The sequence below is a fragment of the Ranitomeya variabilis genome, chromosome 7 (genome assembly GCF_051348905.1).
Source record: "Ranitomeya variabilis isolate aRanVar5 chromosome 7, aRanVar5.hap1, whole genome shotgun sequence".
NCBI lineage: Eukaryota > Metazoa > Chordata > Amphibia > Anura > Dendrobatidae > Ranitomeya > Ranitomeya variabilis.
In genome coordinates, this window is record NC_135238.1 from 54011810 (window position 1) to 54031695 (window position 19886).

Here is a 19886-nt window from a genome sequence, read left to right on the forward strand (position 1 = left end):
GCTAATTTTTTATTTCTACTGCTTCCCTGTGTATGTTATTTTTTGTTTTATTTTTTAAGCCCACCATATGGTTCTAGAAATAAAGGCCTTTTTATTGTGCTCAATATGATAATTTTTACGGTCTTTTCCAAGGAGGTGTTGCTCACCGGATCCTCTGGGTGGGGCGTGTCTTTATGCTACTTTACATAATTACTTAGCATAGAACATCAGGTTCGCATATTGGGTACACTGCATAAAGAGTCTGGAGCTGAATGGCAAGTTTAAAAAACAAACAAAAATAAAGAAATAGTCAGCGAAGCAGCAGGAATAAAATAAGAACAATAAACGGCCATTTTTGACCTGATGACAGGTCATCTTTCAATGACACTTTAAAATAGAAATATTAGTGTGCACTCACAGGTTGTGATCATTAAAGGAGTTTTCCGGGAACATTTTATTTATTTTTTTACTATGGACCTAAAAACTGACAAGAAGGTAGTTGCTAATTAACTGCCTGTTCTAAATGGAGCTGTCTCAAAGTAGTCACTGACCACTGCTGCCAGCGATTCAGCTGCTCCACGTCAACAGAGCAGTTCTTCTTATTTGGAGCCAACAGGGCACGACTGTCGAAGTTATGCTGATTGACGGCCGGCTCCCCGCAGTTAGGCAGTAGAGAGCCGGTTGTCAATCAGCATGATGTCAGCAGAGAGAAATGAGAAGCCAGTGTTCTTTCGATGTGTCATCAGCGGAAGCCACTGAATTGCCGGCAGGAGCGGTCTGTGACCACTATGTAGAGATTAGAAGCGGGCACAACAAGCAGCTAGTTCTTTGGCCCATAGTGAAAAAATGTAATAGTCCCAGATAACCCCTGTAAAGTATTATTTGGTGAAAATTGAGTCAAAAACAGTGATATAATGGTAATGTGTGAATACATTTCCATATATCTAATATCAGGGTAGCTCCTAAGATTTAGTGAATATTAAATGCTTCATGTCCTGGAAAAACAGTCAAATCGGAAATGATTCAGCAATCCATTTCCAGCTGTTGAATGTACAATTTGTGTGACCTGGAGTCATATGCCCTAACAGATTTGTCTATTCCTGGTAGAACAATCACTGTATATGAAGCTATCTAATTTACTGTATCTACCCAGCTGGGTTATATTGGTTGCATCTTGTTCTACTGTTTTTTTTTCTCATTAAAACATACCCATATTGTAAGTAACTGGGGACCTATAAGACATCGCAATGCTGGCAATCATTATAATAAACATGGAACGTGAAACAGTTTTATTTTTTCCAAGGAGTCCATTCGGATTTAAGCAAGCGCTTAAAACTTACAACTGCTATGAAAAATATAGTATAGACCTGCTAAAATTCTCCCTATCTCAGGTACCATTACCATCAGAGATGTTCCACCTTCTAAATGCGGAAGCCCGGTGGGAATTCATGGAGGTTTTAATTACCTGGGAAGCTACGAGGGACCTGGAAATAGAACTTAGAACAAGTCGTCTACCACCGGCAACTCGTGTATGCAATTTCTACTAATGCATCCCATGTCTCCAAAAAATAACGCTGCTCCTGCTGAGATGAAGGGCCATTTTCACCTTTATGGTTTTTTATTTCCTTTTATCCGTTCGCTCTAAAATATTTAGAGAGCTGCTCTTCAGCGACTCTATGTTCTCTTTTAAGAGCAGCGCGATTTCTAACGTGTGTCTTATTTCTACAAGTGTGATCTAAAGTGCCCTTATGAGAATAGTATAAAAATACTGACACTTTTTAGAAGAGCAATGTTAAATGGCAAAATAGTGTGAAAAATGTAAATCAGACAAAAATGTGACTACACTGGAATAAATCTATTAAAAGGAATCAGTCGGCAAGATTTCACCCCCCAAAATATTTTTATATCCATGTAGTTCTTTCAAAGACAAGTCAAGCAATACCTTTACATGGTCGGCCCGTTCCTCCGTTATGGAGAAATCAGCATTTTAATTGATATGCAAATGAGGCTGAAGGACTATGGTAGATCTGAAGCCTCTGTCACTTCAGGTCTATTCCCCGCCCAGCACTGCCTCCTTCTGCTTGACTGATGGCTCCATTTCCTGAAGTCCCACAGAATAGGCTGTAAGTCAAGCAGAAGGAGGCAGTGCTGGGCAGAGAATAGAGCTGGAGTGACAGAGCCTTCAGATCTATCATAGCGCTTTAGCCTAATTTGCATATCAATTGAAACACTGATTTCTTAGTAACTGAGGGATGGACTGGCCATGTAAAGGTATTGCTGGACTGGTCTTTGAGAGAGCTATATGTGCATATACATTTTTGGGGTGGGTGTGAAATCCTGCTGATAGAGTTCCTTTAAAAAAAAAATCTCATTATCAGCTTAAAACATGAAGAGAATGCTGTCATGGCGTCAAGTCTCCATATGAACACTTTATTGTAGTTAATATAGCTTTCCATGGGCAGGTGTCTGAGCAGTAGGGACCCAGGTCCTACTTTGCCCTTATCTATTTTTACATCTGCTGACACATAGAAAGGTGAACTACAAGAGTTAGGTACCATCCCGATTGGGTCACCTTGTCGTGGTAGGATGGTTATAGGTTTTTTAAAACAATGTTAACTAAGTACCCTATGTCATTTCCATGGACTATTACTATTTATTTACTTACTACAGGGTATTTGTTTGTTACATGTCCACAGTGTGAATACACACCTATGCATTTTACTCATACCAACATATGTTCTGGCTCACATTGGGAGGGGGGGTTTGCATATTATTATTATTATTTATTTATATAGCACCATTGATTCCATGGTGCTGTACATGAGGAGGGGTTACATACAAATTACAGATGTCACTTACAGTAAAAAACTAACAATTACAGACTGATACAGAGGGGCGAGGACCCTGCCCTTGTGGGCTTACATTCTACAGGATGGTGGGGATGGAGACAGAAGGTTGAGGATTGTAGGAGCTCTGGTGTTGGTGAGGCGGTAGCTTCAGTAGTGGTGAGGAAGCAGCGGGGTCAGGCTGTAGGCTTTCCTGAAGAGGTGGGTTTTCAGGTTCCGTCTGAAGGATCCGAATGTGGTTGATAGTCGGACGTGTTTGGGCAGAGAGTTCCAGAGGATGGGGGATATTCGGGAGAAGTCTTGGAGGCGGTTGAGTGAGGAGCGAATAAGTGTGGTGGACAGAAGGAGGTCTTGGGAGGACAGGAGATTACGTGAGGGAAGATATCGGGAGATTAGTTCAGGGATATATGGAGGAGACAGGTTATGGATGGCTTTGTAGGTCAGTATTAGTAATTTGAACTGGATACGCTGAGGGAATGGGAGCCAGTGAAGAGATTTGCAGAGGGGGAAGCGGAGGAGAGAGGTGGATTATTATTGTACAGATAAAATTGTAAAACATTTCAGAATGCTGTCACACAATATCCTCTTACTCCATGTTTAGCCTATGTTCTCATGTTGCATTTTTTTTTGTGTGTCCACATTAAAAGCTGTTTTTACAGTACCTGCATAAATCTCATGCACGCTTTTGTTGTTTTTTTCCAGAATGAATTGGAAAACTGCAGCGTTTTATATATCTGCATCGTGTCACTTCTTTAACAGTTTTTGCAGCGTTTTTTCACCACAAATAGTATGTACATAAATGCTGCAAATAAACCGTGCGTTTTTGGTGATTAAAACCAGTTTTATTGGACATGTAGTGTAGACAAAGGACACATAAAATCCACACAAAAAAACATTAAAAAACGCGCCAAAGCCTGGAAAAGCACCAAAGCCTCTGGTCGGGGGTGGGTATTTGGTGCTGACGTGACGAATTTTCTGACTAGGCCATCTTCGAGTGAAGATGGAGGAAGAGGACCTTTCTTGAGAATTAAAATAGACAGCTGAACAAACTACCAGATCTTGGTTTGAGTTTTTTTTACATTTTTTTTCCCCTTAAATTTAATATGCTCTGACCAAATCGGAATATTTTGCCGATCTCGAATATTAGCAGATTTTCCCATCTATAGTTGTGACTTTACCTGATTTTTGGAGATCCTGCTCGCCATCCAAATAGTACCAACTAAATATTACAACATAGACCGATTTAAAATTACCTTGCATTGTCTCTTCCGTGTGACTTCAAGAAGTTCATGTCCCTATATCTTGAGAGAGATGCCACCAGTTGGTCATTAGTCCTGTGGAAACATTAAATAAGGGACATATAAGCCACATGGATCTTGTCAAGAGCCGAACAAAATCTACTTATTGGTCTACAATGTTCTAATAAACTCTTAACGAGACAGACAGAATGCTTGTCTTTTTCATGTAAAGATGATTTATGGAATGTATCAGTAGCAATTAGGCTTCCATTATGAGCAGACTGGAAACACCATCCTTGAAGATTATCGTAGCATTTAGAAGATCATAGACGTTTGCTGTTAGTTATCTACAGACAATAGCGAAAGTAATCAATGAACTGAGATGACTCTAGGACAAGATGTAGGAATGAATAGTATGAAGATAAAATTTGCTAGAACTCAGATGATGGCTTATGGTGAAAAGTTCATAAGACTAATGAGTTATTTATATAACACATAGATATAGTTATATGAATTATAGACTGAGAGAGGACGCAATAAAGACAAGTATGAAACAAGCAAAGGAGGTGTCGATACTAAACACTTGGAGGACCACAGTACAAATCATTAATGGTTAATTAGAATGTTGAATTTTTCATGTTGAACATTTTTATAAAAAACCTGTAGAATTGCCACACATGCCTTCCTCTGGAGGATCCAGAACAGCACGGAACTGAACTGAACTGTGTAATACTATATTTCTCCAGTGGGAGTGCTGTAGGAAAATTAAACATCTGCTGCCAGATTATCCCAAAGATCAGAGTTGATCGATATAGGCACAAAGAGGAATCTCAATGTTCTGATTATCACCGAAGAACTTTTCTAAAAAAAAGCAATGTCAAAATGGATCACAGTGGGTGCAGGGATCATATCAGGGAACAAAAGGTCTCTTTATGCCAAAAACAATTCTATTATAGACCAGTTATAGCTGAGGATACTGTTGGAGATTTTGCAATGGACCCCACAAGATTCACGTTATGCCACGGGACAACCTTTTTAACAGCTGACTTGACGAAACAAATGTTTCTTCGATTCATTGACATGACATACAGCACATAGCATGGGTCAATATACAGATATGCAGTCTAAAACTTGCCAAAAACTGCAAATTGTGCTAATGCAATATGGAATGGGTATTCAGAAGTTTCTATGACCTAACACTACATATCTGGCCACCTCTGTAGATTTCCAGAAAATAAAATCCCTTGTGTCCCTTCTCTTTCTCCACTCTGCCATTTCCGCTCAAAACTTTCATGCTCCAGGAAAGCTGTTTTTAGAGGAGACTAGATTTGAAAGAAGAGGAGTACTAATAGAGGCTTTGTCACAATACAGTTAAGTCATTCCCTATTGTCAGAATCCCAAGAATAAGGCTCTAGAACCTGTGAACCAGGCTTTGCATAGCACAGTCTTTGAATGGTGCGGAGATGCGCATGCTCGATCTGCATTCATTTTTTATGGATCTGAATACAACTCTACTATCTCCAGAAGTACTATAGACAATCAATGGAGTGGAGTTAAAGCATATGCAGATCCGCTTCATTAAAGACAGGGATTTGCAGAGCACAGCTACCAGATTCCAGAGTCCCAGCGATCAATGAGTTATCTCCTACTCCTACGTCAGGTATAACCCTTTAAAGAAGCCCTCCCAGATAGAATTTTATCCAGAAATCCTTTCTAAACATGTATGAAATGTAGTTGTATTAAGATACTTATTGATTGCTGTCTTCCCTGGTGTGCAACGTTGTTCTGGTTTTCTTCTGGGTCATGTGACTTAACATCAGAATTGTCGGACCACACTGGAGTTTAAATGTGGACTGGAAGTCACTTTCACTATGTTAGTCTACGGAGCAAAGTAGCACCGCTCTCTGTGTGGGCCAGCAAAGGAGGGGAGCACTCACATGACTCAGAAGAGGACCAGGGTGAACCTGGAAACTGTTGAAGATCGCAATCGTTAAGTGTTTTAAAGGGAATATCTGGGATTTAGTAAAAAAAGAAATGTGCCTAAGCACTAACAGGCAGGTAGGCCCAGCACCATTCTCTGCCAGCACAAAGTGGTCAAGGACTGCTCCTGCCGGCGATTCAGCTGCTTATGATAATGTCACATCAACAGCTTTTTTTCCACTCTGTTCTGTCGACAGGGCATAACTGCAAAAGACAACTGATTGACAGACGGCCTCCCCTCTGTCTAACTGAGGGAGACGGCAGTCGACCAGCATAACATTAACAGTCACGTCCCGTTGACATAGCAGCCAGGAAGAAGAAGAGCTGCTCTGTTGACAGGGAGAAGATGAATCGCCAGCAGGAGCAGTTTGTGACCGCTCTGTGCCGGTGAAGAATGGAGCCAAGCACCACAGATCGGAAGGGAGAAACTACCTGCCTGTTAGTGCTTGGGCCCTTTTTTGTTTTACAAAGTCCCATATATCCCCTTTAATACAACTACACTACAATACATGTTTAGAAATGTTTAGGGGATAACAATTTTGGTGGGAGTACTTCTTAAAGAAATGATTCTTCCTTTGGCTTTACTTAAAGGGTAAATTCATACGAGTTACAAAAAATTGTTCAGTTTCGTCCAGAAAAATGGAACTAGTTTTTTCTCACTTGTCATCCGTGTGCTGTTGGTACACAATCCGTTTTTTTACAGCAGCAGCGATTATTCACTTACAGGACCATTTACAGTTTCCGATGTTACAAAATTGCAATGTATCCGTAAAAATCGGATGCTATACTGTGGCTTTGAATGGCATCCAATTTCTTTTGCACACCCATAGACTTGAAAGGGCGAGGCTCATCCGATTTTAGAATGTAGTGCATGCTACCAATTTTTTCACAAGACAATTTGGTGAAAAAAAAAATGCTCATCTATGCTGCCCCACTGAAAAACATTGGTCCGAGTGTGGATTTTTTTTTTCAATACGATCATTTGAATCAACAATAAGAAAAAAAAAAAATCTTATTTAATGGTTTCGGTGTTCCGTGTTCTCTTTAAAGGAAGGCAAGTTCCCAAGCTTCACAAATAAACAAGTGATTAAACAAATGACATATTAACTATTAACTTACATGGGGAAGAGGGGATGCTGAGATGTATGCCCACAAAAAGCGGAAATTAATGATTTCAGACCAGTGAGGGCCTCTTTCCATGTTTACTCAAGTGAACATAAATGCCTTCCAGGGTTAGGCTTTGCGCTTCCATTTGGCAGCTATAGGGAAAAGAAAAAGTTTCCCTATACAAAATACTGCATAGAGTTCCACATTTTCCGCTTGGCTAATCCCCTATCTCAGTGAGATGAATGGACATTTAGTGGATTTACTTAACGATCCTTCCACATGAAATAGTTTCAATGGCAAACTTCTTAGTGTACGTTCCAAGACATGCAAGGATGCAATTTAGCGAGAAGAATATTTGGGAGTGATTCAGAAAGAGTTTCCTTCATTTGCTCTAAAAGTATAAAGTGGAAATAAACTTTCTATGCAGTAAATTAATTTAAAGGGAAATATAAGATACAGCTCAGGATATACAGTCGTGGACAAAAGTGGTGGCACCCTTGAAATTGTTCCAGAAAATTAAGTATTTCTCCCAGAAAATTAGTGCAATTACACATTTTATTATGCACATTTATTTCTTTTGTGTGTATTTGAACAACACAAAAAATAGAGATAAAAAGGCAAATTGGACATAATTTCACACAAACCCCCAAATTGTTGGCAATTATCTCAATATTTGGTTACACACCCGTTGTAATAAATAACTGCAATCAATCGCTTCCTATAACCATCAACAAGCTTCTTACACCTCTCAACTGGAATTTTGGACCACTCTTCTTTTGCAAACTGCTCCAGGTCTCTCATACTTGAAAGGTGCCTTCGCCCAAGAGCAATTTTAAGATCTCTGCACTGGTTTTCAATGGGATTTAGATCTGGACTCATTGCTAGCCACTTTAGGACTCTCCTGTAATTTGTTTCCATCCATTTCTAGGTACTTCTTGAAGTATTTTTGGGGTCATTGCCAAGCTGGAAGATCCATGACCTAGGACACAAACCCAGCATTCTGACACTGAGCACCACGTTGTGACACAAAGTCCTTTGGTAATTTCATAATGCTTTATACGCAGTCAAGGCACCCAGTGCCAAAGGCAGCAAAAAAAAACAAACAAAACCTTTTTGAACTTCCACCATACTTGACTGTAGGTACTATGTTCTTTTCTCATTCCACTTTATGTAAACAGTAGAATGATGTGCTTTACCAAAAAGCTCTATCTTGGTCTCATCTGTCCAAAAGACACTTTCCCAAGATAATTTTGGCTTATTCACGTACATTTCGGCAAGCTGCAGTCTAGCTTTTTTACATTTTGGTGTCAGCAGTGGGTCATCCTGGGTCTCCTGTCATAGATCATCAATGCTAAAACAATGGACAAGCTCTTTAATCTCTTTTTGGCTCAAAGGTTGTAGGTAATAAGTGGAACTCCTGTCGGGGACTACAGGGGCAATTAATGCAAGAATGATCCTTGAACATGGAAGCATGGGGATGTGTCTGTGACAACCCACATTTGTAAAATATCCCTGTTCACTCTTTGTAGGTGATTGACACAGTTTAATGGGCTATGAAACAGTTTATAATACATTAACCTAAATGCATCCAGTAGAAGAGCGACGTTCAGCTCAATCCCCAAGACTTTGAATACTTAATCTAATTAGATATATTGGTTTAACAAATCTTATGGATTAGAGAAAAAAAAATCTCATTATTGTTAGGAGTTGTATATTCGTTTATGCAGAACAGTTTATAGTGATATCCCTTGAAATCACAAAATGCCTCGAGCAAATGATGAAAAAAGGGAAACCTACACAAAATGCCAAACCAATATGTATTAATAAGCCCCAGGACAGTTGCAAGAAGGACAAACACTCATTATAAGTTCTCTTTTTCTAATTTGCTGAATCTCCACATCTTGCTTCATTTATTCCTTAGACTAAACATCAACCCACTTCACTGCTCTTTAATTTGCTCACAAACTGCATGTCCATGGCATAGTGAATAATTCCCATAATACATGTTAGTGCATTTTAGTTTTATATAAATGGATGGATAGATAGGTAGGCCGATAGATGTACTTACAAAAATGAAGGTTCTTAGCACACAAACTGGCCAATTCATGTATGCCCATCAACCACAGCAAGGTAACCTTCCTATGATGGGTACCTATCCTAATACTTATCAAAACATGCCTCTCTCAGGCTATAAGCTTACAATTTAAATGGACAGGTAGGAACCAGCAGTAATTAAATGCACCCTTGCACTGATGGGAGGAGTGCAGAATCAGAAAGGAGGCAGTCACAATCTCCAATAGTATAGGTACCGATTAGAGGAAGGTCACCTTGACATAGTTGATGGAAAGAGAAAGAAAGAGAGTTTAATATGACAGATTAATAGACAAATAGATGTGAGATTAGATGGATGGATAGATATGAGATTCAATATCATAGGTAGTCATTTTTTTCATTAATCTGCTTTTTGAAAGTAAAATGCCTAATATACCTCTATAGAATATTAACCCCTATAGAATATACACCCATATAGAATATACACCCCTATAGTATATACACCTCTATAGAATATCCTTTCCCTGGTACGAGGGGAATGGAATCTATCAGTTCTCTTTCTTATATTTTGTTTTCTTATCTTACAATATTTCTGTAGCTGTTAGGGTCCATTTATAGGCCCCCTCCGGCAGCTATGCGTTTGCAGATCGGTCTGCTCTTCAAATGTGCACTGAACGATCTGTAATAGATGATTCAATGCCCCTAACCAGGTTTTGTTCTCGGCAGCATGAGTCCTATTAACAAAGAACAATGTGCTGCCGAGAATGACGATCATTTTAACTGCACTTTTAGAGCTTTCCTAAGAACGCTCATTCATGACGTGCAGAGTAGCTGGACCTTTAGGCCGGCCACTTTAGTTGATACATGGGTGGATTTGGAGACCTCAGTCAGTCACTAGCATGAAGTGCCCTTTACTTGTTCAAAGTAATGAAAAAGGTTTTTCAGTCTGGCAAAATGAATTAAAAGCAAAAATTCTTTATTGTGAACTGAGATAAATAGTAGCACGAGTATAAAAATATCTGACGCATTTCGAGTCTGGCTGACTCTTAGTTCAAAAGCTCCTGACTGTCTGCAGCTGCCACTTGTTGCCCCAAGAAGTTAGTATAGTCAAACTATGTAGGCCTATTATGACTTAAATAGGGGCTAGGTCCCCAATGTAAAAGTTTAGGCCGTTTAACTGGCATTTTGTGGGTGACAGACGCCCTTTAAATGTTTTTAATTGCCTTATCTTGACTTCTGCGTTTTCTGTATAATAAGGATTTACACTGTTAAAATTTAGGAAGTGCAACTGATCTTCTGTTCGCGTCTTTCCTCTTTCTGAATCATGTATGATTACCTACATCTTGAACGATTTGTACCAGGGGCAAAACTGCACGTAAGAAATAACGATGCTATGGGGTTAACTCGGAAAACATGACCATACACATGTCTATAGAAAATGCCTGGCCATCATTCGCTATCAGGGCCGAGCACCTCCATCAGCAGCTTTCTCAAGAAACAGTGACACAGATAAATGCCAAGGTTTATTTAGTGAGATAAAAAAAAATACACTACACCAGAGTCATTGATGTCAGCAAGTTCAGCTCATCACACCAAAAACTATTTTGCCGAATAGTTTATTCTACTGAATGCACTCGTAACTGAAAAAAGAAACCAGGTGAGGAACCTCAATCTTATCCCACCGACCCTCCGGCGTGACGTGCCTATACTCTGCTAAATGTGCTGTCATCTACTTTTATATTGTACAATATTTTATGCTTGGTAGATACATTTTATGCTCGGCAATTTAGTAACTGTTAAAGGGGCCTGTAGAGTTGACGTAACCCCCTTTTAAAGCTGAAATTGGCGACGTTTGATTACTATTCCAAGTACAACAATTCATTTTCTCACATTGCTGATAATTCTGCTGAAAGCTGAAATGCACAACAGTTTTGTCCCAGCAAATTACTTTCTGGTAGTCACAGAGCCGCTAGGATGAACAGCTCTGCGCTAAACACCCACTGTAGCTCGGCTGACATCTCTGCAGCTAGCAAAAAACTAAAATGATCTGATGAAGGTCCTGTGTCGGACCGAAAACTTTCATTCATTTTTTTTGTCTGGATGCACTAATAAAAGGAAGCTCAAATTTTTCCACACATTGGAGGAGCAGGCGTCACAAGAGACATGCTGGGCTCAGAGTTGTCAATCAAGCTTTAGGGTACGGGAACTGTGACTTTTATTCTTTCTTTCATTCTTTCCCTCTTTTTTCCTTCTTTCTTTCCTTGTTTCTTTCCCTCTTTCTTTTTTTCCTTGTTTTGTTCATTCTTTCTTTCCTTTTTCTTCTTTTCTTCTTTCCTTCCACCTTTTTCCTTCTTTCTTTGCCTGTTTCTTTCATTCTTTCTTTCCCTCTTTCTCTTTCTTTCCTTCCACTTTTCTTTCCCTCTTTCTGTCATTCTTTCCTTTCCTCTTTCTTTTCTTTCTTTCCTTCTTTTGTTATTTTTTTCTTTCCTTCTTCATTCTTTATTTCCATCTTTCTCTTTATTTCCCTCTTTCTCTATCTTTCCCTCTATCATTCCCTCTTTCTCTCCTTCTTTCTTTCCCTTTTTCTTTCCTTCTCTCTTTCCCTTTTTCCTTCTTTCATTCCCTTTCTTTTTCTTTTTCTTTCTCTCTTTCTTTCTTTCTTTCTTTTTCGCTTTCTCTTTCTTTCCCTCTTTCTTTCCTACTTTCTTTCTTTTTCTCTTTCTTTCTTTCTTTCCCACTTTCTTTCTCTCTTTCTTTCTTTCCCTTTTTCTTTCCCACTTTCTTTGTTTTTCTCTTTCTTTCTTTTTTCCTCTCTCTTTCTTTATTTCTTCCAACACTGTGACTATTAGTAAGTAAATTGCGTATATGTAACATGAACTCTTTATTTCACATAATGCAGTTACTGATAATGCAGATGGGGAAACATTTACAAAGGTAAAAGCTATTAGCCAGTAGTATTGGTTTAGGGACATAAAAGATAATGACAAGTTCCTGACAATTTCTTTAATCCACAAAGCAATTTACTTATGACACCAATGACTCGATTAGTATATCAGGAAACACACAGAATCCAGAGAAGAAATGCAATATACAAGGGTTATCTCACGTTTGAAAATCATCACCTAACAATGGGATCGGGACTAACTTCCCAATTGCTGGGGGTCTGACAGCTGAGATCTGCACCGTTCCTGAAAATTGGAGCTCTGAAGAGACTCGTGTGAATGGAGCGGTGGTTGATCTTGGGCACTGACACTCCATTCATTATTACTGGGACGGCCGGAGATAGCTGAGCGGTCCACTCGACTGGCGTCCAGCACTCTCAAAAGAATGAATGGAGCGGTGTGCATGATCAACCACTGCTCTATTCACACGGAACTCACCGGAATCGGTGCGTGTCCCATTGGTTGAAATCACGGAAATCGGGAAGTTATTCCCTATGCATTGGACAAGGGAACAACGTTCAAACTTGAGAATAGCCCTTCAATTCAGATCTTGTCCCTGATAAAATTAGAAGCTGGAACTCCACTATTCGAACACTAGCTAATGAGTCACCATGATTCTAATACTTACTAATTCATGTATTTGCCACCGTACTGATTTTTAGGCCATTGGATGTATTTTGTTTGGATTTGGATTCACATTAAGAAGAGAAAAAATAATATTTCTGACACCAAACTGAGCTGGGTATCCTTACTGTCAGTACGAAAGGGTTGTCTGCTCTCAACACTTTCTTTAAAAAAAACACATCCCTCAAAGATGAAGTGTTCTACTTCTCTGATCACCAATGATCGCCCCACGGATCCTTACAGCAAGTGTTCAATTCTGCTCTGTTGCCTCCGCAGGCTAAATGAGGTATTGCGCATTATCACTATTTCATCAATGGTTCGTCCGCGTAATGCATGTAGTTAAGAGAGTTGTGGAGTGAAACTTCTTTACTTTAATAGGGTTTTTGAAAATGGGGTCTTTACGTATTAAAACCCCTGCTTTTGCCCCGTTACTAGGCAGCTATTAAAAATTCCCTTCATGCTGGGACTTAAATGGACCGCCAAGCAGGTAGCTGTCATGCAGAAACCTAATTTTTCCTTCACCATGTCACCTAATTGTGCAGTCCGTTGCCATGACAGTTCATGAGCGTGTAAATGTGATGCATTAAAGTCAGGATACGTCGGTCTTCAGCATTTGCTTTATGATAAGCAATTAATATAAATTACAATGCTAAGATAACTCCTAAATTCAATTATTCCAGTAATATCAAACAGGTTATCATATATCAAAGGATGTGAAGATTAGCCCTTTTATGTATGGTTTCACACAGCTTATCTACAGATTTGCATGCCATTGGAGAACCGCATTAAGTATGAAAGGGTTTCTAAAAGATTGTTTCTGCAAAATTAGAACATGTTCATCATTATTTTAACTCCTTAGTGTGAAAATAAAGAGCTACAGTGCACCCAGAGGGACGCCATATGCTATCGTATAGAGCTTTCTCATGGCAGCATATGCCCCCTTACAAGCTAAGCATCTACTAGACAATACTGCCATCATATAGCATGTAAAAGAGCATGCCAAGCATGCAATCTGTGCGCCACACTGTGCTAATGGATGGATATTAGATGCCATATTGTGTATCCATACAACACAGATTCGGCTAAACTGGAAAACCCCTTTAAGGTCTTGTCCATGAAAGCATTTCCTCTATACTATTCTGTTCTGTAAATTTCACATAAAAAGTTTCCGTTTGATTCCAACCCGATGGTATCAATTAAAGGGAATATGTCAGGTTTTTTTCTATGTAATCTGAGAGCAGCATGATGTAGGGGCTGACACCCTGATTCCAGTGATGTATCACTTGCTGGGCTGCTTGGTGCAGTTTTGATAAAATCCCTGTTTTCTCTGTTGTAAATGTAGCAGTGCTCAGAATGCTGAGCTGTGTATAACCCCGCCCACACCCCTGATTGGCAGCTTGTACACAGAAAGCTCCCAATCAGTAGTGGAGGAGGAGTTATACAGATTAGACTGCTTGGCACGTGACACCTAGTCCAGCTGCTCATAAAACACTGATTGCATTGAAACGACAGCGCACAGGCCAGTAAGTGACACATTTTTTGTAATCAGGCGCCCTGCCCCTACATTAGGCTGTTCTCAGATTAACTAGCAAAAACTTGGTGACAGATTCCAATCAAACCCCGCTGTATCAGGTTTTCACTTTCCAGTGGACCAAATGGCATGCTCTACCAAACTAATCTATCCAGAAGAAGGAGAAGAAAAGGTGACATGACAGATCCTAAAACGGGATCTCAATGGTAGGAGGAGGAGATAAATCTCAAAATTGTTCCCTACTGCTAATCTAAAAAACGAAAAGGATTTTATAATTTTATAAATCATAAGCTAACGTGCCATAAATGCAAAAACAAATCCTTATTTGATTCCAGATGGATCAGACATAAATGTGATCTCTCTATAAAAGGAATCCTTTTAGTGCCAAAAATTTCTTAAAGGCCTCATACAGCCATAATATGTGACCCAGAGAAATCGAGAGGGTCTATACCAGAACCCCGCATATTCTCTGTTAAAAGAACATCCTTAGTGCGCAGGTTCATTCTGCTGCTGACCCATAGGGTTCATTGATCCTGAATGTAGTGGTTGCAAAGGCAAAAGTAAGCATGGGCAAAATTATTCACATTTTTTTTTTTAATGTTATACCTTCTGATAGGGAAAATGGAATAGGAGGAAAAATCATCACTTAGTCTTTTTCCTTGTCATGTACCTTTATTGGAATTTAATTGCTCTATGATTTCAATTTTTAATTTTGCAAACCATTTTTTATTCTCACTGTAAAATATAAATCATGTGCTGTTCAGCTGATACCAGTGCTAATTGTAGAAATTAAATCTACATTTACCCCCAGAGCCTTCTCTGGAGATAGCTGCTTAAGTTGGTTAATGTGCTTCTTCTGTTATCAGTATACAATGACAGGGCTGCTTGTATACTGGTAAACATGTGGGGAAAGAAGCAGCTGTAAAACAATTCTTTTTTTTACCTTTTTCTCTGTTTATCATACTCTTTTTATAGCATTTGGCTTAGTCATGTAGCCTGTTGACTAATTAACTTCGTTAAAGTAAAAATATACTATAAGATTAGCCCCCTAATCTACTAAAGCGGATTACTAAACAGGTCTCAGTCCTGATGGAAATGCTGCATTTACTTTGAAAATCCAGGTTATGAAAGTTTAACTCAATCCCTGCCTAACTAACAGATTCCCAATGTCCCTCCTCCCTGCTGAGTGTTAGCACAGCTCAGTACAAGCTGCAGCTGTCAGTTGAATACACTTTGACTCATAATCTATTTCATTCTGTAGCTGGACTCATCTTAATATCACAATGATACAGCTATTCTGATATGGATTTTCAAAGTAAATACACCAGTCTACTCAGGTCTAAGAGATTCATTTAATTATGAATTCAGTTTGGATTGTGAAAGCTGGCGACAGATCTGATTTAGTAAAAGTGTAAGGGTGATACTGTGTGATCACAGATATGTTCAGCTGGAGATTTTTTGGTTGCTTTGTTTCCTCTTAGAAACATCTTACAATCAATGGGACAATTTCGCATTTTGTCTTTTTTCAGTTTCCGCTAATCTCTTCTTTCTCAGTCCGATTTTGACATTCCTGAAATGGCTGGAAATTCCCACTTAGCCAATTACTGTCTGAAACTGGTCACATCGGTGGCCAGTGATTGACTCGTTGGACATTTCCAACCAGTGTTGGACTGGAGTGCCAAGGGCCCACCAGTAACATTGACTTTGGGAGGCCCACTTTTCACCAGCATACAAATATTGGGCTACCCTTGTTCACATATTTACCTGTATTTCTATGTAATAATAAATTGGGCAGTTTGGAAAATGAATGATGAGATGCTGCTTTTTTTCTGTACAGAGTGACTCAAGTGAATTATTGCCAAGTACTGACCATACAGGGGGATTGGGAGCCCACCAGGGGAGTCCGAGCCTGTTTCCAACCATTTCTGTTGTATTCAGGCAGAACCCGGAAATGAGACCAAGTGGGAACTAGGTAAGTCCTAGATGTGGACCTCTGGGAAAACAGTGAGGATATAATTTCAATTGTTATTTTTAACTAGTTGGAATCCTTCTAGAGAAAACAATGTACCAACTAGAGAGCCCCTTTAACATCATGGAATACCGTCTTGGAAACACTGACCGATGGTCCATACGCTAGCAACATAAAAAATAAATTTGATCAGATATGCCTTTCTCTCTTACTAAAAAAAAAAATCAGATCTGCCTTAGAAAAGACGCTAATATTGATTTCATTTTTCTTGGGGCATCACTACAAAATTTGACTTTTTTACATAAGGCCCCAAAACCTGTAGCTACATTTCCAAAAATGTTCAAGCCTCTTCTCTTTTGACAGAAGCAACTGCTGATTGTACCAATTCTTACCCCAGATTTTCTTTATAGCCCCTGGCTGACCATGCATTGAGCTTTGCAAATGATTAACAACAGTGGTCTACTCATCCATGGCACTGAAGATGGTGGTGGTTGCATCTTTTACCACTTCTTGGCTGGACTCACTCAGTGTTAGGTAGAGGAGATCTTGGTGCCTGGACAAGTGTTGGCCATGCTTTCCTTATTCTGTGTGACGCTAGTCACTTTTAATGGCCAAGCCGTGAGTCAGAGTGGTCAAGGAGTCCAAGGTCAGAAGCCAAGAGGGTACATCGTAAACAGAAGGAAGAGACAAAAGCGTAGTCAGCTAACGTTCCGAGGTCAGAGTACCGGGAGGAAAACGGATCAGAGCTGAAGGGGTTAAACAGGAGGATGGTCAGAACGAAGTCCAAGGTCAGGCAATAGATCAAGCATATAGAACTCAAGGCACAGGAAAGCACAGCACAAACCTCACAGGCTGAATGTACGTCTGGCAGAGGTCTGGGAGAAGCTGTTCAGTTACGTAGGCATGCAATTACCCGGGATAGTGAACACCTGGAGACAGCCAGCACCTCCCAGTCACAGATTGGATAGTCAAGCTGTCAATAAACACACTGACAGCTCAGCACGCCCCTGTACCAGATTGGATGTCCATGCTGTCCATCAAAGTACTGACAGCTTCAGCACGCCCCTGTACCGGATTGGACGGCTGAGCTTTCAGTAACTGTATCCTAGACACCCTGAGGGGTGGAACCGTGACATTCTGTACAATCTGTAAGTCTGATTAGATTGTTCCTATACAAACAGACGCAATAAAAGTCCCCCGGCATTTTCTATGAATGTGCTGGAGATGTGCTGTACAGAGAACATCCCTAACACAATGCTAAAATGCCGAGACTTATCCAAACAGTGAAAAAACAAACACACAGTTATACGATATAAAAATAGTGGTTGACCTACTTTCTATTCTTTATATGCTCCATTTCAGGCAGCAGATCCGACGTGAGGAGCAAGGTATCACTAGACAATAGATCTGTTCATCCATGTGAATCTATCTTTCGTCACCCGTTAGCGTGTGTTTTCATGTTTGATTAATTAGCCACAGCCGTTAACATGCGAGAATTACAGTATTGCAGATCTACAAGTTGCAAGCATCTCATGTAGAACATCTGGGGGAGATTACATGTGTATTCGCTCAGGCGGGCTGAATGGATGTCAGTACAGTGGTAATCACCAGCGTGTGCTTAGTCCGGGATTATCGGCAGTTTAGATGGCGCTGCCTTTCTAAAGCTTGTACATGATGCTGCTCAATTAAATGGTGGGGCCAGTCTTTTAATATTAGACAATTATGTAAATACTAAAAAAATGCAGATCTCATAAGTAAAGGATTAGAAATATAACACTATATGGAGAAAAGTATCAGGACTCATCTCTTAATCATTCAATTCACGTGTTTAATTCAGTCACATGGCAAGAGGCGTTTAAAACCCATCTTCTCATCATGCCTTCTACCTTTACTAACATTTCGAAAGAACTTAATGATACAAGCGCGATTCTGTAACAGGAACCACCGGAGTTACAAGATAGTCCATGAAATTTCATCCCTACGAACAGAACAGCAACCAAGAAAAGTTACAGAGCAGGATCACGAGGAGCAGAGGGCATAAAAGTAACCAATTCTCTGCTGTCTCCATAACTGCGGAGTCTGAACCTCCTCTGGCATTAAAAGGGTTGCCCACAACTAGGATAACCCCTTCTTGATCAAAATGTTTTGCGCCGATAATATAATAAAGCCTGTACTCACCTCCTGAGCCGGCGATGTTCCCGCGGTGTTGGTACTCACTCTCCTGGGGCTCGCGGTGCCGTTGTTGTGACATGTGACGCCGGTGCCCAATCAGTGCTGGCGTCACTGTTCCCGCCTATTGTCGAACTGAGCAGGAAGATGAAGTCAGAGATCAGCAAAAGCCAGGAATTCCTCTTCATGTTCGATATGTCCGAAGGTGGGGACAGTAGCGCCAGCTCTGATTGGGTGCCACGTGTCACAACAACCACACGTGAGCCCCGAGAGAGAGAGAGTGCAGACACCACGGGCACAGCACCAGCACGGGAGGTGAGTATAAACTTTATTATTTTATGGTAGCCAACTGAGGAGTATCAGAAGAAGTTGCCCAAGTGGTGGATAACTTCTTTAACATCAGCACAAAAACTGCAGCAAGAGGTTCAAGGCCGAGCAGTTGCATGCAAGTCTTACATCACCAAGCAGAATGTCAAGTGACGGATGGAGTGGAGTAAAGTACTCCCCACTGTGCTCTCCAGCAGTGGCAAAACGTGACAAATCACTGGTTCTCTATCTGGCATCTGATGGATAGGCCAGGGTGTGGTAAATCCCAGGGGAACGTCACCTGCCTGACTGCATTGTGCCAACTGTAAAGTTTGGTGGAGGAGTGATATTGCTAAGAGGTTGTTTTTCAAGGGTTGGTCTATGCCCCTTGGTTCCAGTGAAAAGAATTCCTAATGTTTCAGCATACAAGACATTTTGGCCAATTGTACGCCTTTACCTTTGTGGGATCAGTTTGAGGAAAAGTCTTTTCTGTTCCCCACGACTGTACACCAGTGCACAAAACCAGGTCTAAAAATGCAGGATGGGTGGAGTTGGTGAGGAAGAACTTGACTGATGCACAGATTCCTGTCCTCAACCCCATTGAACATCTTGGGGATGAACTAGAATGGAGATTACAAGCCAGGCCCTCTCATGGGACACCAATGTCTGACCTCACAAATGCTCTTCGAGAAGAACGGGCAAAAATTCCCACAGACAATCTCCAAAATCTCGTAGAAAGTCTTCTCAGAAGAGTGGAAGTTCTATAGCTATAATAGAGGAACCAACTCTGTATTAATGGCTATGTATGTAGACATAAAAGCTCCCAGGTATAATGTATACGTGTCCCAATACCTATGCCTATATAGTCTATTTTTATATCTAATATACTGTATATATCTACTCTACAAATGTCAAAAGATGTCTTACTGTTCTAATCTTCCAGACTCAGTCTATTGGGACAGCTTTGAATATATGAAGTGCTCTAGGCAACACCTTAAGACAGTGACTACAGACGTACTGTGTCACAGCTTTCTATACTCTGCGCAGATTGCTCAGTATACAAACGTTATCTCCACCGCCTGTGGTGTGAGCTTTAGTCACAGCAGCTCATGCCTTAAGCAAGGAAAATTCAACATGGCGGAA

General features: G+C 40.2%; 1 protein-coding gene across 1 annotated transcript in view; it reads right to left on the reverse strand.

The window, feature by feature from the left end:
- The window catches only part of XYLT1 (xylosyltransferase 1), a 309757-nt gene that overhangs the window by 76367 nt on the left and 213504 nt on the right, over positions 1-19886 (reverse strand). Inside the window, exon 5 of the mRNA XM_077275109.1 lies at positions 4079-4159. Within this exon, the coding sequence (XP_077131224.1) occupies positions 4079-4159 (81 nt within the window). The remainder of the gene's footprint in view (positions 1-4078; positions 4160-19886) is intronic.